This window comes from Trachypithecus francoisi, unplaced genomic scaffold, assembly GCF_009764315.1.
Source record: "Trachypithecus francoisi isolate TF-2019V2 unplaced genomic scaffold, Tfra_2.0 Lachesis_group6, whole genome shotgun sequence".
Classification (NCBI taxonomy): Eukaryota; Metazoa; Chordata; class Mammalia; order Primates; family Cercopithecidae; genus Trachypithecus; species Trachypithecus francoisi.
Window position 1 is genome coordinate 115,635,038 of NW_022681471.1, and position 18,717 is coordinate 115,653,754.

An 18,717-nucleotide genomic window follows, 5' to 3' on the forward strand; every position below is an offset into this window, starting at 1 on the left:
CCCATTTGGGAGGTGGAGGTTGCAGTGAGCCGAGATCATGCCACTGCATTCCAGCCTGGGCGACAGAATGAGACCATGTCTTAAAAAAAAGAAAAAACTATTTTATTCTTTTATATATATATATAGAGAGAGAGAGAGAGAGAGAGAGAACATATATATAACACATAGATACTATATATAACACATATATGTACTATATATAACATATGTACTATATATATAACATATATATGTACTATATATATATAAAAGAATAAAATAGTTGAGAATGACAATAAAAGGAAAATAAGGGCAGTAAAGTAATAAGCACAGTAATGCACAATAGGGTCCTCTAAAGTTTCTGGAGACAGGCTCACATTTGATTGGAAGCTTCCAGCTGTCAAATCACAGAGGGAAACAGCAGCTCGCAGATTGACAGTTACCATAATACACAAATAAGCCACATGTTCAGAAACTGCTGAGTTGTTCCGAGATACATGTGATTAACTCATGAGCAAAACTTCATCTCTCTGCCAGCAGCCCCTCTGACTTAATCCCAGCTGCCCACAGGGTATCACCTCAAACCATCTTTCCCTCTTGACTGGAAAAAAAAAAAAAAAGCCGAGTAGAGTTCACTAGACTCACTGCCAAAGTGCTGTCTCTCTCCTGGGTAAGACATGTGGTCTTATAAGTTTTGGTCTTTGGTGTGTTTCAAAAGGACAGCGCTGTCTGGCTGTGAGTGTAATTTGTGTTTAGTCTGTTATTTTGAAGGATGGCAGCGCCCAATCCTTCTGGCTCTGTGGATCCCAAATCATGATATTTAAGGGTCCCCAGGAACGTATTTCTTTATATCTGGGGAAGACTCTTAAAAATGAAAATGTATTTCTGCTAATAATTCTACATTTCTGAAACATTTCATTCAGGTTACCTTCAAATTAGTGGATGCTGGGGCCCTGACAGTGAAATGTTTTGAAATAAATGTTCTCCATCCTGCCCTTCCTGTTGGCTCGGAATCAGTCTGAGGCAATGGCCCTGGTGGGACCCAAGCTTGGGTAGCCAGGGGATGCAGAGGGAGTCTGCTATGGAAACCTGGCCTAGGGGAGCCAACAGCCTTAGGAAGTTAGGGTGAGGCAGGAAATAAAGGTCCTTCTCTGAAGCCTAAGCTGCTTCTCCTTTCCAAGTACAGGAGTTCATGCTCTACCTGAACTTCTATTTCAGCCTAGCTTGGAAGGGCTCAGCCAGCATCATAATGCACACTCCCAGGACAGTCTTGGAGCTGTATTTTCTCTTAGTGGAGGCCAAGCCATTAGGCCCAGGCCTGGTCCCTAGTATTTACACCCCTGCCCCTCCTGTAGTGGAGGATGCTTGAAGTTAAGAGGCAGTGTTGTTTGCTTGGGAGTTGAGGAGGACTCACCTCCTTCCATTGGTCTTTTTCTACTATCACAAGAATATGCATGTTTTGCCAAATACGCCCACAAACACCCCCTTTTTTGAGACAGGATCTCACTCTGTCACCCAGGCTGAAGTGCAGTGGCACGATCACGGCTCAGTGAAGCCTCAACTTCCCTGGGCTCAGGTGACCTTCCCGCCTCAGCCTCCCAAGTAGCTGAGACCACAGGCACGTACCACCACACCCGGCTAATTTTCGTGTTTTTTGTAGAGATGGGGTTTCACCATGTTGCCCAGGCTGATCCCAAACTCCTGGGCCCAAGTGATGCTCCCATCTCTGCCTCCCAAAGTGTCGGGATTATAGATGTGAGCCACTGTGCCCTGCTCACCACGCATTCTTTGAGTGAAAACACAGCCGTCTGTCCTGTCAGCTCCCTGGTTTGGAGCTCACCCACAGCACATGCCGTGCCCTGACCTCCAGGTGTACAGGTCTCCTACTACAACCGTCCCTTGGCCCCTCATTGCCTCCCAGACAAAACAAGCCCCATAGTATCCGGCCCAGCAGTCACCCACCTTGCCAGCCTTTGTCCTGTCCCTTCTCTCTGAGGACTTCAGGCTTTGGTCCCGGGGACCTTGGCCACACTGGCATACTCACCCACACTGGGGTCATCGCTCAATCACACTTCTTAGGAATATGTCCCCTCTCCTTTTTCCTCCAAGGCTCAAGTGTAGCACCACCTCCTCTGTGTGACCCCTACCCTCTGCCTCACAGATATTCTGCACTGACCCGCTCCTTTCTTCTCATAGTAGTGTGACACCTGCGTCTTATAGCCTAGGCCATGTGGACCTGTGGCTGGGTGGTTGTCTCTGCCATTTAGACCATGAGCTCTTCCTGAGTAGGCACCACCTCTGAATACCCCCAGCACAAGTGGCACATGACAAGTGCTTATTGACTAAATCTGGTACTACTCATTGTGAGGTGTAACTTCAGGCCATGGTGGCCTTCGGGGCTGTGAGATGGACTATTTCTGTTACTTTGCTGGGAACAACTGCTCAGCTTCTCTCATTTTATGGGCAAGGATCTTTTCCCTACTGCCCTCAGAGCCCTTGGATAAACTCGTTTGTGACTCATCCCCACAAAAGGGCGCAAAAAGCTGTCTTGTGGAGTAATTTGGAGGAACCTTCTGTTTGTGCATGAGAAGGCTGGGTTTCTCTCATCATCTTGGAGGCCTGTTCCCATCCCATAGAGCTGCTGCTAGCCCAGATACAGAGGGAAGTCACTCGTGTCTTGATGAGCATGGGGCACCCATCCAGGAGCTGTCTAATGTTACAGGCCTGAGCCCCAGCACCAGCATTCAGGCCGCCAGATCTCAACTCGACACCTTGTGCCTGTCAACAGCCTGGCTGATACCACAGCCCCAGGCCAGAAAACCTTTTTCTCAAGGTTAAAAGTAGCTGACCTTTGACAAGCAGCATTGGCTAAATTCCTTGTTCCTTAAAAGGAAAGCTCCCAGTTATCATTAGCCAGTGTTTATTTGGCCACAGGGCAGGAGCAGGCTCTACACTGCACCCTGTGTACCCAGCAGGAGGATTTGTGGCTGGAGGTACATTGGCGAACAGTCATTATTAAAATAGCCATCTTTGAAAACGCGTGCTGGAGAGGGGCGCATCCAGCCTGTCAGCTAGTCTGCACCCCATCCCATGTGGCTGGCTAGACAGCTCGTTGGTTCTCTGGCTCCCTCACAGGCAACAGTGCCACCCACTCCACACGCAGCACACTCATTAACATGTGTGCAGCAAGAAAACTGACAGAATGACAAGGACACACACCAATTATTAAATGTCTGGGCTTGTGTTTTTAATGTAGGGGTGACGGTCCAAAGATTGACTTGGCGGGCAGTTCGCTATCTGGCATCCTGGACAAAGATCTCTCGGACCGCAGCAATGACATTGGTGAGTAAGGACAGTGTTCTTGCTTCTGTTTGCAGAGTTAGTAAAGAACTTCAGAGCCTGGCTTGCCTTCAGCCACCATGATGAGAAGTAATAAAGCCATTGAAATGCCAGGCTGGCACCCTCGCTTGGCTTTAGGTGTTACAATTTTGTAAAGAAGGGAAATGATGGCGCTTTCCACATTAAAACACAATGTCTGGGACCTTTCCCCTCCCTAGGAGAAATTCCTTGCAAGATCTAATGAAAAGAAATGATGAATAAGCCTTTTTGTAAAAGTGAGCATTAGCCCTTAAGTTCACAGTTTCCAGTGATTTGTGTATTTTTTGTAAAAAGGTGAATGGATGCAAATGTGAGATGGCAGGATTTGTTGTTGATACCGCACTTTTGACTGAGTTTCAAATGAGCTTTGGTGTGGTAATTGCCACTTAGTTCAGAACATGAGTGAATTTTACCAAGGTCAGGATACCACCGTGTGATAAATGGGAGGGAGCTGCAGTATCTCTGGGTAAATAAAAGTCAGAGGTCCTTTTGGAGGTGTACATGGGTGGGTGTGAGGCTACCGGTTGTGCTGTTAAGGCCACTGGTGGTCTGACCTGGGTGACAACCCTTTTAAGAAGTCCAGATTCAGGGACTAATTTTTTCTTATTATTTTATTTTATTTTATTTTTTGACATAAAAGCCATTTAATGATAGAAATGTATAAAAATAATCATATTGTTTAGCAACAGGCTATCACATTTCTTGGGAAGAGGAAAATGACCTGCTTTAAGAAAAACTTGCAACCATGTGCAATATTTCATTTCGACACATTTTCCCCATCTGCTTAAGCATTTATCCTTTGAGTTACAAACAATAGAATTACACACTTTATTTTAAAATGTACAATTAAGTTATTGACTATAGGCATGCTATAGTGCTATCAAATAGTAGGTCTTATTCATTCTTTCTAACTATATTTTTTCTACCCATTAACCATCCCCACCGCCTCCCCACCCCAGCCCTGTACTACCCTTCCCAGCCTCTGGTAATCATCCTTCTGCTCTCTACCTCCATGAGTTCAATTGTTTTGATTTTTAGATCCCACAAATAAGTGAGAACATGCAATGTTTCTCTTTCTGCATTTGGTTTATTTCACTTAACATAATGATCTTCAGTTCCATCCATGTTGTTGCAAATGATAGGATCTCGTTCTTTTTTATGGCTAAATAGTATAATTTTTTTTTAACTTTACATCTTCTATTTGTACCTATCAAGGTCATAAGTTAACATTCTCTCATATTCTACATAATATAGAAGGCTACATTTTAGAATTTACTTTGTTTTTAGTGAACTTTTTATTTTGAGGTCATTGTAGGTTCACATGCAGTTGTAAGAAGTAATAGAAATCTGTGTACCCTTTACTCAGTTTTTCCCCAATGGTAACATCTTACAGAACTATAGTCCGCTGTCACAACCAGGATATTGACATTGATATGACCTACTAATCTTACTCACATTTTCCCAATTTTACTAGTACTTGTGTGTGTATTTCGCTCTATGTAATTTTTTTTTTTTTTTTTTTGAGACAGAGTCTCTCTCAGTGGCCCAGGCTAGAGTGCAGTGGTGCGATCTCGGCTCACTGCAACCTCTGCCTCCCAGGTTCAAGTGATCCTCCTACCCCAGCGCCCCGAGTAGCTGGGACCACAGGTGCATGCCACCGTGCCTGACTAATTTTTGTATTTTTTGTAGAGACAGGGTTGCACTGTGTTGCCCAAGCTAGTCTCGAACTCCTAGGCTCAAGCAATCCTCCCACCTTAGCCTCCCAAAGTTCCGGGATTACAGGTGTGAGCCACCACACCCAGCCTGCAATTTTATCATACATGTAGGTTTGTGTATCTACCACCACAGTCAAGACATAGAATGTTTCCATCACCACTAGATCCCTTGTGTTGCTCTTTTTAAGCCACACCCACCTTTCTCCCACCCACCCACTTCCCTAGCCTCTGGCAAGCACTATCAGGGATTGATTTGACATGGAAGACAGCTTTCCAGCATCATCTGCTTAGGCCACTCACTTTAGAAACAGATGTGCAATGGTTGGCAGGCCTTATAAGAGCACTAGAGCTCCCAGCATGAGCATTCTGCTCTCCTGCTGCTGTCCCTCTGTTTGGGTGCTGTTTTTCTCTGAACCTGCTGATAGAGTTGCATCTTTGCAACTGCTGACCTGCAGTCTCTGGTCTGATCTCATGGAGGCTTGCGGGTCGGATGTGTGACTGTGACTGTAAATGCCAAAAGTACTTCCCCTGTTTCCACAAGCTCATTTACATCCTCAGCCCTTGAGAAGCCCAGTCAGGAAGCATAACCTGATAGCTTGGGCTGACGCAATAACAGAAGCTCTGGCCTGCTGTAGCTTTTGATCTGCTTAAAGTGCAGGCGGAGTAGAGCAGAGCAGTAATCGGCTGTGAATGAAAGGGGATTGTCAGAATGAGCCTGACTAAGTTCCGGTTCTACCACCACAGTTTCATATTTGGGCCCTGTTTTAAGCCAGGGTGGCTGGTTGGTGAAGGTCATGTGCAAACTCAGGAGGCTGTCTTGTCACCTCCCTCATGTCAATAGGAAGGGAGGTATTCTCCCTCCTCCAGAATATACAGGATAATCTGTCTTGCTTGTTAAGAGCATTCACCTTTGACCTTTACATTCTTTGGGTCTGGAGATGTCTATGATCGCTATCATGAAAATATGCATCACATGTTTTTCAGTCTGACGAGCTAGTGTGAAAATATTGGGGGTATTGATAAGGGAGGTTCGTCTATAGAAGCTTTTCTTGCTGTGGAACTAAGCACAGTTGCATATATTTGGGAGCCCAGAAATAGAGCACTGAGGTTTGGTTCTCTCTCTCTCTTTACCACAAAGACATTAATCCTAGAAGACTATAACTTCTCAAGTTAATGATTTTTTTTTTTTGTCTTGAGATAGTCTTGCTCTGTCACCCAGGCTGGAGTGCAACGGTGCGATCATTGCTCACTGCAGCCTCCAACTCCTGGGCTCATGCAATCCTCCCACCTCAGCCTCCCAAGTAGCTGGGATTACAGGTGCACACTACCACACCTGGCTAATTAAAAAAATTATTTTTGTAGGGACAATGTATTCTTGTGTTACCCAGGTTGGCCTTGAACTCCTAGGTTCAAGTGATCCTCCCACCTCAGCCTCCCAAGTGCTGGGATTACAGGTGTGAGCCACCACGCCCAGCCTCAAGTTAACAATTTAATGTGGCCGGGCGCGGTGGCTCAAGCCTGTAATCCCAGCACTTTGGGAGGCCGAGACGGGCGGATCACGAGGTCAGGAGATCGAGACCATCCTGGCTAACACGGTGAAACCCTGTCTCTACTTAAAAATACAAAAAACTAGCCGGGCGACGAGGCGGGCGCCTGTAGTCCCAGCTACTCGGGAGGCTGAGGCAGGAGAATGGCATAAACCCGGGAGGCGGAGCTTGCAGTGAGCTGAGATCCGGCCACTGCACTCCAGCCTGGGTGGCAGAGCAAGACTCCGTCTCAAAAAAAAAAAAAAAAAAAAAAAAAAACAATTAATGTATATTTTATTTGCATTGTAAGAAATAATGATTGACAGTCACATGATCAATAAATACTTGAGTACCTACTACTCAAATGCAAGGCTGGCTGGAGACTGAGGCCTTCACACATGGGCTCTGCCTTCCAGGGGCTTTGGATCCTTTTGGGCCCCTAAGATGGCAAATGAAAAGTTAAATAGCACTGTAGGTCTGTATAATGACTGAGTGGTAGAAAGTAATGCTGGTCGGAGGAGAGAGTGCTCCCTGGGGCCCAGGTTGTTGGAACAGGCTTTATAAAGGGGGACAGATTTGTCTGTATCTTGAAGTTGGATTTGCTTATGTGGGGGTACTGGAGGTGGTCAGGAAAATCATGTGGGGAGTGTTGACCAGCCTGGCTGTGTTAGAGGGTTTGTGCTGGGAAGGAGGGAGGGCTATCCTGTGTATTAGTCCATTCTTGTATTGCTATAAAGATATATCTGAGACTGGGTAATTTATAAGAAAAGAGGATTCTGCAGGCTGTTCAGGAAGCGTGGCAGCATCTGCTTCTGAGGCCTCAGAAAGCTTCCAGTCATGGCAGAAGGCAAAGGAGGAGCAGACACTGACACCCAGATCTCTCAAGAACTCACTTACCATCATGAGTACAGTACTAAGGGGATGGTACTAAACCATTCATGAGAAATCCACCCCCATGGTCCAGTCACCTCCCACCAGGCCCCACCTCCATTGGAGATTACAACTGAACATGAGATTTGGGTACAGACACAGATCCAAACTATATCACCCTGGAATTGTAAGTACAGACTGTATTGAGTTTGAAGGAGATGGATTTGTAATTTATTCTGTAAGCAGTGGTGATCATTGATGGTACACCAAAGTGACAGGATCAGGTCTAAAAATTCAGATAGTAACTGCTGGAGCTTTGTGAGACGAATCAGGTGAAGGAAAGATGGGTGTCAAGGAGTCAGATTATTTGATACTTGGGGTGAGAGGCAGAGAGCGCCAGAATGAAGCTGCTTATGAAAGGATCAGGAAAGAAGAGATAGATGTGGAAGCAGCAATACAGGAGAATTACTGCCAGGCAATATTGTCAGGCAGTAGGTTGGGTTTGGGAATGGGGAGGAGGAGAGAATGATTTGTTAGTCTTGAGGTTTTAGGGTTGGGTGACTGGAGAATCCAGCAACATGGGTAGAAGTGAGCATGTCAGGAGGAGGAGCTGGTTTGGAGGAAAACGTGATTAGTTTAGTTAAGTATGTTGACTCTGAGAGTGGGCCAGACATGCCCGTGTCAGTGCCAAGTGGAGGCAGGGAGTAAAGGGCTGAGGCTCGAGAGGTTGGCAGCAATTGCAGGTAGGGGTTAGGAGCTTCCCAGTGGCTGGAGAGAAGAGGGCAGGAGTGGCCTCTGCAGACCTGGGTTTGAGTGCTGGATCGACTGCTTCCTAGCTGAGTGGCTTTCTCCAATTTCCACAGACTCTCTGAGCTTCAGCTTCCGTGTCTATAAAGAATACTAACATCTCTACTGGACAGGTGGCTCATACCTGTAATCTCAGCACTTTGGGAGGCTGAGGCAGGAGGATTGTTTGAGCTGAGGAATGTGAGACCAGTCTAGGCAATATAGTGAGACCCTATCTCTACGAATTTTTTTTTTTAAATAACCAGATGTGGTAGCATATGACTGTGTTCTTAGCTACTTGGGAGGCTGAGGTGGGAGAATCGCTTGAGCCCAGGAAGTGGAGGTTACAGTGACCTGAGATCATGCCACTGCAGTCCAACCTGGGTGACAGAGTGAGATCCCATTTCAAAATAAATAAATAAATAAATAAATTAATTAATTAATTAAAAAAAACATGCAGCAGTGACTCACACCTGTAATCCCAGCACTTTGGGAGGCTAAGGCAGGAGGATTGTTTGAGTTTAGGAGTTTGAGACCAACCTGGGCAATATAATAAGACTCCATCTCTACAAAAAAAAAAAAAAATTGGCCAGATGTGATGGCACATACCTGTGGTCCCAGCTACCCAGGAGGCTGAGGTGGGAGGATCACCTGAACCCAGGAGGTCAGTGCTGCAGTGAGCAATGATCATGCCACTGCACTCCAACCTGGGTGACAGTCAGACCCTGTCTCAAAAAAAAAAAGAAAAAAAAAAGGCCGGGCGCGGTTGCTCAAGCCTGTAATCCCAGCACTTTGGGAGGCCGAGACAGGCGGATCACAAGGTCAGGAGATTGAGACCATCCTGGCTAATACGGTGAAACCCCGTCTCTACTAAAAAAATACAAAAAACTAGCCGGATGTGGTGGCAGGCGCCTGTAGTCCCAGCTACTCGGGAGGCTGAGGCAGGAGAATGGCGTAAACCCAGGAGGCGGAACTTGCAGTGAGCTGAGATCCGGCCACTGCACTCCAGCCTGGGCAACAGAGCGAGACTCCGTCTCAAAAAAAAAAAACAAAAACAAAAAACATGTCTATCAACTTCTCACCTTGTCTTCCAGAATTATGTCAAATCACTTGGTGGCCTGTAAAAAAAGATAGAAATGCTTACGATTAATGTTGTTTGCTTGGAAGTGATGATTGGGTCAGGAAGATAAAGTCCTCGCTATGAGAAAAGGCAAAGAACCTAGGGCTGAAGACCAAACCCCCACCAAGTCCACATTTAAGGGAAAATCAGGATCTTGCAACATCACAGAGGCCAAGGGAGGAGAGAATTGTAAACAGAATGTCTTTAGGCCCAGAGGCAGGAATGTTCTTTGTAGTTGGGTGGGTCAAGGAGAAAAAGACATTGCAGAAGCGGGTGGCTCTCCTCGGGGCTGCTTCTGTAGCATTTGTTCATTACATTGGATCAAGGAGGAAATTATTTGTACCAGAATGTTTTATTAGTGATTCAGACAATTGAAGCTGTCTAAATGTGGGCTACAGTGAACAGCATAGTACAACCCTGAAAACCATTGGAAACCATCAGTGTTAGCTATAAATAAATCTGGGTTTCCGCTTAATAAAGCTATAATTTAAAATTATTATAATATTAAATTAGAGAACATGGCTTTTTCAAATCTTGTGTGAGCATCTCCCAGCGTCTGTCAGCCAGCGATCAATTAGAATGAAATCAATTGGTCCAAAACTAACTTGTTGATGTCAGTTTGAGAGATTGTTTATATCAAACTATGCAGCCATATTTCAAGTAACATAATAGAAGACATGGACAAACTACAACACAGGCCTGTGCATGAATAGAGATGAAAATTGTCCAGTTTTCTCTTGCCGATGGAAGAATCTCTGTTCTGATTGAATGGGAGATTACAGGCCCAGAAGTCAAGTGCTATAATGTTTCCTTTTGTTATGTATATTGTAGTTCCCACTGCATGGCAGGATTTATTGTTACACTTCAATGCTATCGGGATTTTCAGTTCCTTTCCCACTAAAGCACATAGCAACAGGCCTTCAGATAGGAAACCTACTGTGAAGTAAGCCACCTGTTTTCAACTAATTGACTTAGAGAATGCCTTTGTCATTCCTCCTCCTCAGTTGCCTAGCATCTTTGTTGGAACTGTTGTTTTTTTCTATCTGATCCAAATCTCAAACTATTCACACTTCCATCTCTTTATGTAGACCCCTCCCCGTCTTTACTTGAGGACTGTGAAGATTTCCTCTCTGTCTTTTCAACTTGACCCACAAAACACACTTTACACTGTAGTCAGTTTTGGGGGCCAAGTGTTGCTTGCTTTAAAGTCAACAGACTTGGGATATGGAAGTGGTTTGGAAGGTATCAAGGCTAACTTCATCTCATGCTCGGATCTCTCACAGATGCCTGGGGCCTATGGTTCCTTTGAACCAGGAAACATGAAAGTACTTCCCTGTGCCCTAGGAAGAGTACTAAGTAAGAGCCAATCAATTTGAGGTTCCGGAAAGGTTCTCAAAGGGAATTATAGTGATGGTTGCACAACTCTGTAAATTTACTAAAATTATTGAGTCGTACAGATAACGTGGGTGAATTTTATAGTATATATAGATTGTACCTCAGTAAAAATGTTAAAAAGAAAAAAATAAGAGCTAATTGAAATTTTCCTAACACTCACATTGAAGCCCAATGTTAAAATAGATATGCATACCACTGATCAAGTATGGGATTCAAAGTGCCCCTTTGCCCCACTTTTTGTTGTTGTTGTTGTTGTTGTTTGAGACCAGGTCTCACTCTGTCGCCCAGGCTGGAATGCAGTGGTGTGATCTTGGCTCACTGCAACTTCCCTCTCCAGCATTCAAGCGATTCTCCCACCTCAGCTTCCTGAGTAGCTAGGACTACAGGTGCGTGCCACCACGCCCGGCTAATTTTTGTATTTTTGGTAGAGACGGGGTTTCACCATGTTGGCCAGGCTGGTCTCAAACTCCTGAGCTCAAGTGATCCACCCGCCTCAGCCTCCCAAAGTGCTGGAATTACAGTCATGAGCCACTGCACCGGGCCTCCTTTGCCCCACTTTATAAAATAGTCGCGATTATTTAGAGTAACAACTACTATACTGATGTTTCTGCATCATCTGTAAACTAATTCTTTATATATATAATTACATTTTAGATGTGTTAAGAAAGCTCTCCAGGCTGGGCGCAGTGGCTCATGCCTATAATCCCAGCACTTTGGGAGGCCGAAGTGGGTGGGGGGGGGGGGTGGATCACCTGAGGTCAGGAGTTCGAGACCAGCCTGGCCAACATGGCGAAACCCCGTCTCTACTAAAAATACAAAGTAAGCAAGTAAGTAAATAAATAAATAAATAAATAAGCCTGCCATGGTGGCAGGTGCCTGTAATCCCAGCTCTCAGGAGGATGAGGCAGGAGAATCGCTTGAACCCGGGAGACAAATGTTGCAGTGAGCCGAGATCACACGCCACTGTACTCTAGCCTGGGGAACAAGAGCAAAACTCCATCTAAAAAAAAAAAAAAAAAAAAAAAGGGTCTCCAAAACCTAGTAATCATTTTGTAATGTAAAATGTCCCCTTAGGGTGTTAAATGTGTGTATTGTTTTATACCATTTTTAAAAATCAAGGTCCACCTGGACATTGATCTGTAGCTGATTACAACCCTGGTGAAACAATAATCCCAAAGTGTTTGAAAGGCTTAGGAGCGTTTTATAAGCATGTTTGGGGTAGAACATGTCTTTATAACTTTTAATCCTCTTTGAGGTACAGTGTGAGTACTGGAGCTGTGTGTGGAATATCCTCGTGTTAGAATAATTCCACTAATATAGTGGAGAACAAACCCTCCCCCTTCATCTCCCCTCTTCCATCATTCTGAGGTTCTAGTGTTGAAATAAGAGCAGTGAGAGCAAACAAGAGTAAGGAAAGAAAGAACTAATATTCACTGGGTGCCCACTAAATGTTTTGTCTATTTTTTTTCTCACAGTCCATAGCCCTATGAGGGATGTGTCATGACTCATGGTTTTGCAGTGAAGGAACAGGGAAGAAAGCAAACTGGGGAAACTGAGCAAGATTATCTGGCTAGTAAGAAATTGGAATTGAAGGCCAGGCACGATGGCTTATACCTGTAATCCCAGCACTTTGGAGGCCGAGGCAAGTGGATCACCTGAGGTTAGGAGTTCGAGACCAGCCTGGCCAACATGGTGAAACCCCATCTCTACTAAAAATACAAAAATTAGCTGGGTATGGTGGTATGTGCCTGTAGTCCCAGCTACTCGGGAGGCTGAGGCAGGAGAATCTCTTGAACCCGGGAGGCGGAGGTTGCAGTGAGCTGAGATCGCGCCATTGCACTCTAGCCTGGGGGGCAAGAGCGAGACTTCATCTCAAAAAAAAAAAAAAAAAAAAATTAGAGTTGAAGCCAGGTCTCCCTGACCCATGAGCCCAAACTTTCTAGGTCCACATCAGCATTTCTCAACTGCTCTTCCCAAGGGGACATTTGGCAGTGTCTGGAGACATTTTTGACTGTCACATCATAGGGGTGGGGGTGGAGATGCTGCTGGCATCTAGTAGGTAGAGGCCAAGGATGCTGCTAACCATCCTCCAGTGTGTAGGATAGCCCCCACAGACAACAAAGAATGACGCAGCCCCAAATGTCAATAGCACCGAGGCCCAGAGAGCCCAGTCTGTGTTAGGAACAGGAAGAGGACAGGCCTCCCCCGCAAGTGCAATTTGTGTTCCCTGGAGTGGCCTGTCTCATTTCCTGAGAATCTCTATAAAACCTAGTTTGAAAATGTTTCATATACAAAAAAGTAATTATATTTGAAGTACTTAAGCATCAACCAAGGACATGGCTGTGACCTTTGTGAGAGAGAGAGAGAGAGGAAGAGGGAGGGAGAGAGGTAGGGAGAGAGAGAGAGAGAGAGAGAGAGAGAGATCTTAAGGTTTGCAGCAAGTGAAATGATACCATTTGAGTCTGATTTCAAATAGAAAGAGTGTTGGATTTGGGATTAGATATTTGCCAAAGATCAACTACCCAGTGTTTAAACAGGTATTACATAAAAGGACAATAGCAAATTTGATCAATACTAAGTTCTAAATCTGTACTCTGTATGGTAAAGTTATACAGGAGAGCAAGAGAGCAATTGTAATAGTGACCATTAACACAAAATTTTTGTGAATGTGACACCAAATCTCTATAAACAAGTGATTACATTCTTACCTTATTTTGCAATTTCTACCTTTTATGATAAGAAATCACTTCTAAGGGTTTCTCATACAAATTTTGAGGAAAAATTCAGATCTCCTGACTTGGGGCTATTGGTTTTTCTGTCCTCTTTTTAAAATACATATCTTAAACTTCCCCTTTTGGAGCCAGAGAGCCAGTTATTGGTCCTTGCAGCATGTCAGATCATTGAGCAATTTCTCAGGTTCAATAAGACAAGATAAACTGTGCCCTAAGACAAGATAAACTGTGCCCTGCCTGCCATTAAAAAAAAAAAAAAGAAAAAACATGAATGACATTTGGAGTGTTCCAGATTGACTACTGGCTGAACGTGTGTGTGAACAACAGCCACACCTTCCAGCTGTCTCGGGAGTAGTTGCTCAGACATGAGAGCTTTCATTGAAGAACCATGGCTGGCTCCTACAGACACTGTCTCCTTACCGGCAACCTTCAGACATGGCCTTTGGGACCAAGGACATTGTTGATGTTACCCGTGCTGAAGAACAGGAGATACAGTTGCTATTGGTCTACAGTCAAGTCTGCATATGACGGGCTGGGGTGCCCATGTATGGACATGTGCAGCTCCGGTCCCTATCTAGGGACACAAATCGTGATCAAACTTAAATTTTTATCAGGAGTAGCTGAAAAGCACGGTACGTTTCTCAGATGTGATGACAAAAAGCAAAAGAGATTGTGCTGAGGGTCAAACGCTTTATACAAAGGAAGTAAAACGGGTTGCGCTTCTGATTGATGGGTTTTTAACCCAGGCAGTCCTCTGAGCATTTTTGATTGCTTCCTCAAACTTAGAAGCGTAGTTAATTCAGAACAGCTTCTGTGGCTGGCCCTCTCCCTGCCTCGCCCTTGAGCCCTCCCCTGGTTCCCAGCCTCTCAGGCTCACAGTGGAGGTGTGCTGCTGAGGAAAAACAAGGTCAAGCTGGCAACCAGCAGTCATTTCGAAAGGCATCCTCCAGTCCTACAAGAGATGGGCCTTCAGGGTCCTTTGAAGGGCCTGATCCTGGGTATAAACTGAGCATCTCCACTTAGACTTTCTCAGTGAAAGACATTGGTCCTCACCAGAACTGAGGTGCTCACCTCTGCCTGTGCGCCCTGCACAGGGGTGGTCCTGCTGGCCTTTGGTGGTCCATCGCGGTGGCTGGGTTTGTGCCTAGTTATGAGGTGTTTCATGAACATCTTTTACCCCATAACATCCTATAAGCGCAAACTCAGTAAACATTGAAAGTGCCTGTAGGACAAGCCTCACAAATGCTATAGAAACAGGGGGAGGTTACGTCAAAGTGGGGACATGATGGCAAATGTTGCAGAACCTCACTGGAGTAGTGCATTTGGTGGTATGAATTATTCCAGAATACAGAGAGCAAATTAGTGCTATCCTACCCAAATGCTCTATACCCACCAGCCTGCAAAATAGTTGATGTGAGAGAGGTGGAGGGACATTTAGGGAGCATCAATTCAGATGGCTCTTGGCTTGGAGAGGGTCACAGCTGTGTGGACTTGCAGGCAGCCCCAAATACTTACCTATGTGCAGAGTCAGCATGTCCTCCCTCCCCTGGTATTGTGGTCGCCTGCATCTCTGTAGCCAGGGCTCTCGTTCATCATTCGGTTTGATGGCTTGAGTGACTCTACCTTTGCTGCATGCTGAGATTGTATTCTAATGCCGTATTCTGGATGTACTGGCCGTACCTACAGATTTAAGAATGCAAATCTGGAGGTACACCCAGTAGATTCAAAGTAGTCTCATAGAACAAAGAGACCTATATAGTGACCTCTGTTGCATCCACAGTATACACCACAGAGGTCTCTCATGGGAACAGGTGATGTTCAGCTCTCAGATCTCACATGGCATTTATTTGGCTTGAGGTGCCACCCTCCCCCCGTCCCCTGGCTGTGGGCTCATGGATTGGCAGAGCCCGGTTATGGCTTCCATTTTACTTGCAAATATCCAGAGGAATGTACAACCTACCAAAAAGTCATGCTCAGGCATCCCTTTGTCACATTAAAAGCATTATGGACACACGACATTTTATGAAGTATTTTGTTTTAGGATCACTTTATTAAGTAAATTATCAAAATCCTTATTTAGCCATGGAGTTTCATTAAAGCATGTTCTGGAAACCTTGGCCGATGTTAGGAGCCTGTGAAGTTTGATTCATTGCAAGAGAAAAGTGATTAGCAGTTGGAGAGTGACATTGATGAGCCCCATTAAAAGGTCATTGGATATGGTGGTGGCAAGCGAAAGTTGGAGTTGGAGGTCAGCAGGATGCCCTGATTTAGAACCAAGCTTACCTTTGCATAACCTGTAGTGACACTCTCTTCATCTCCCCAGGCCTTAGTCATGTCTTCCTGAGGTTCATACTGTTTGGAATTTCACAGACTCATTTACCAAAAAAAAAAAAAAAAAAAAAAGGAGGTGGAGGCTTCTAATTTGGGAGACTGCTTGATTTTTCTTTTATTAATGAGGCACATTCAAAATAAACAAATGCCATCTCCTATTGGAAAGGGTATAATCTCCAAGTGTAAAATTGAACAAATTAGCTTAATGGGAAACTCACAATGTTGACCTTTTTCTAAGTGCATTATGACTGGTGATAACCTTGGCACAGACACATGCCAGTTCTTGGCAACTTTTGAAAACCACAGGTCCAGCTCACATCTGCAGAGATAGAAGGTGGCGGGAAAGAGAAATGTTAGGGGCAAGGAAAAGGTCCTAGAGAGAGTCAGGCGTTGAAGCAGTAGTTCAGGTAAAAACTAGTGTCCAGAAATGTACAATTAGCAGATTAACTTTTTTTTTTTTTATAGAGATAGGATTACTTGTAATTTTTTTCCTAAGAAAAAGTCATGGAGTGTCAGATTTTTAAGAGCACTTTAAATCCTTTTTACCTCAGTCTTCTCCCTTCTCCTGATGTTTACAAATGAGAAATAGCTCATCAAGTTACCCAGGCTGGTGAATGAGAGCCTGCCAGCCCCTTCTAGCAGTTTTGGGGGACTCTTGTCTCTCCCGGGGTAGTAAAAAGCATACTAGGCTTTGAGACAGAAGGTTTTCCTCCTCAAATTTTGTAGTAAGTATAATTTTGGCTTCCATGTAATTCTGGACATTAGAATATTATTGTTTCACATATGCCTTAAATTCTATATTATGACTATCAGACTGCTCTTTTTTTTTTTTTTTTTTTTTTGAGACAGGGTCTTGCTCTGTTGCCCAGGCTGGAGTGCAGTGGCGCAGTCACAGCTCACTGCAGGCTCAACCTCCCAGGCTCAAGCAATCCTCCTACCTCAGCCTCCCGAGTAGCAGGGACCACAGGTGTGCACCATCATGCCCAGCTAATTTTTTATTTTTTGTAAAAACGCATCTCACTATGTTGCGCAGGCTGGTCTCAAACTCCTGGACTCAAGCGATCCTCCCACCTTGGCTTCCCAAAGTGCTGGGATCACAGGCATGAGTCATTGCACCTGGCCCTGCTTCTCTTATATCTAAGTAAAGTGCTGTTAAAGAAGATGAAATGACCCGTACATCTTGCTCTCCAAAAAGAAATGTGCACTCTGCTCTGGCTGCTCATCCCACTGAAGCTGACCATCGAGCACACCATTGTACCTCCTTGGATCTTGGTTTTTCATCATTAATCCAGGGGCTTGGATGAAATGATCACAAAGAATCCAGTTCAGGCAGGGCATGGGGTCTCATTCCTGTAATCCCAGCACTTTGGGAGGCAGGAGGGATCACTTGAGGCCAGCAGGTCGAGACGAGCCTGGGCAATGTAGGGAAATACTCTGTCTCTACAAAAAATATTAAAAAGAAAGAACCCAGTGCAGCCTTACAGTCTATGTTTCTCTAACCCTGTCCATTTCTTGTAGCTGAGTTTTCTAGACATTGAGAAAACTGCTGTCTTGGTAGCCTCTGAATCCTCTTTGAAATTAAGTAGGTTATTCTTTCCTTCGTCTCTTTACTTCAGTTTCTTTAGTTCTGTCAGTCCTTTTAATCTAGAATTGATAATTTGGCCCTTTCTAAGGTTTAATCTAGGGTTTCTTTTGGCTTAATGATTTTTTGCTTTTAAGTGATTTGCTGGCTGTATGGAGATTTAAGAAATTGTTAGGGGTTATGAGCATAACTTTATTATTTTTTTATTTTTAGTGATGGGGTCTTGCTATGTTGTCTAGGCTAAACTTGAACGCCTGGGCTCAAGTGATTCTCCCACCTTAGCCTCCTGAGTAGCTGCGACTATAGGCATGCTACTGCACCTGGCTCATGAGCATACCTTTTTGTAAAGTTTTAAAAAGTACTCATTCATCTTTTAAAAGAATTATTTTGATTTTTTTAACCCAAGTTATTACAGGGAAATATAAAAGAGTAGGATGCTTGCCATCCTAAATAAGTTTGAGATCCTAGAGAAAACCCTGATACAAGTTCCAGGTGGTAAGTTCTGTTTTCAAATCAGTTGGTTAGTAATTCTTTGCTTCCAGTGACATTGAAGGAGGCACCCACTAAGTTGTTTGGTGGTAGACCATTAAAAATAATAATTCCTGGTGATGCTAGATGACAGTCTGGTTTTTGATATATAATTTGCAAGGAGTTCAGAGAATTGAGTGACATTGATAACAAAATTATTTTCATTCTGTCCGGGCATGGTGGCTCACACCTGTAATCCCAACATTTTGGGAGGCCGAGGAGGGTGGATCACAAGGTCAGGAGTTTGAGACTAGCCTGGCCAATATGGTGAAACCCCCATCTCTACTAAAAATATAAAAATTGGCCCAGTGTGGTGGCAGGTACCTGTAGTCCCAGATACTCGGGAGGCTGAGGCAGGAGAATCGTTTGAACCCAGGAGGCGGAGGTTGCAGTGAGCCGAGATCGTGCCACTGCACTCCAGCCTGGGCAACAGAGTGAGACTCCGTCTCAAAAAGAAAAAAAAAAAAAAGTTTCCATTTCATCTACTGGACTGGAGTCGCCCAGACTGGAGTATAGTGACGCGATCTCAGCTCACTGCAACCTCCGCCTCCTGGGTTCAAGTGATTCTCCTGTCTTAGCCTCCAGAGTAGCTAGGATTACAGGCATGGGCCACCACACCCAGCTAAATTTTTTTTGTATTTTTAGTAGAGACGGGGTTTCACCATGTTGGCCAGGCTGATCTTGAGCTCCTGACCTCAAGTGATCTACCAGCCTTGACCTCCCAATCTGCTGGGATTACAGGTGTGAGCCACCACACCCAGCCTCCATTCCATCT

At 44.6% G+C, this 18,717-nt stretch overlaps 1 protein-coding gene across 1 annotated transcript in view; it reads left to right on the top strand.

Moving 5' to 3' along the window:
* The window catches only part of SH3KBP1 (SH3 domain containing kinase binding protein 1), a 274,242-nt gene that overhangs the window by 230,720 nt on the left and 24,805 nt on the right, over positions 1-18,717 (top strand). Inside the window, 1 exon segment of the mRNA XM_033201026.1 lies at positions 3,236-3,321. Coding sequence (XP_033056917.1) covers positions 3,236-3,321 — 86 coding nt within the window.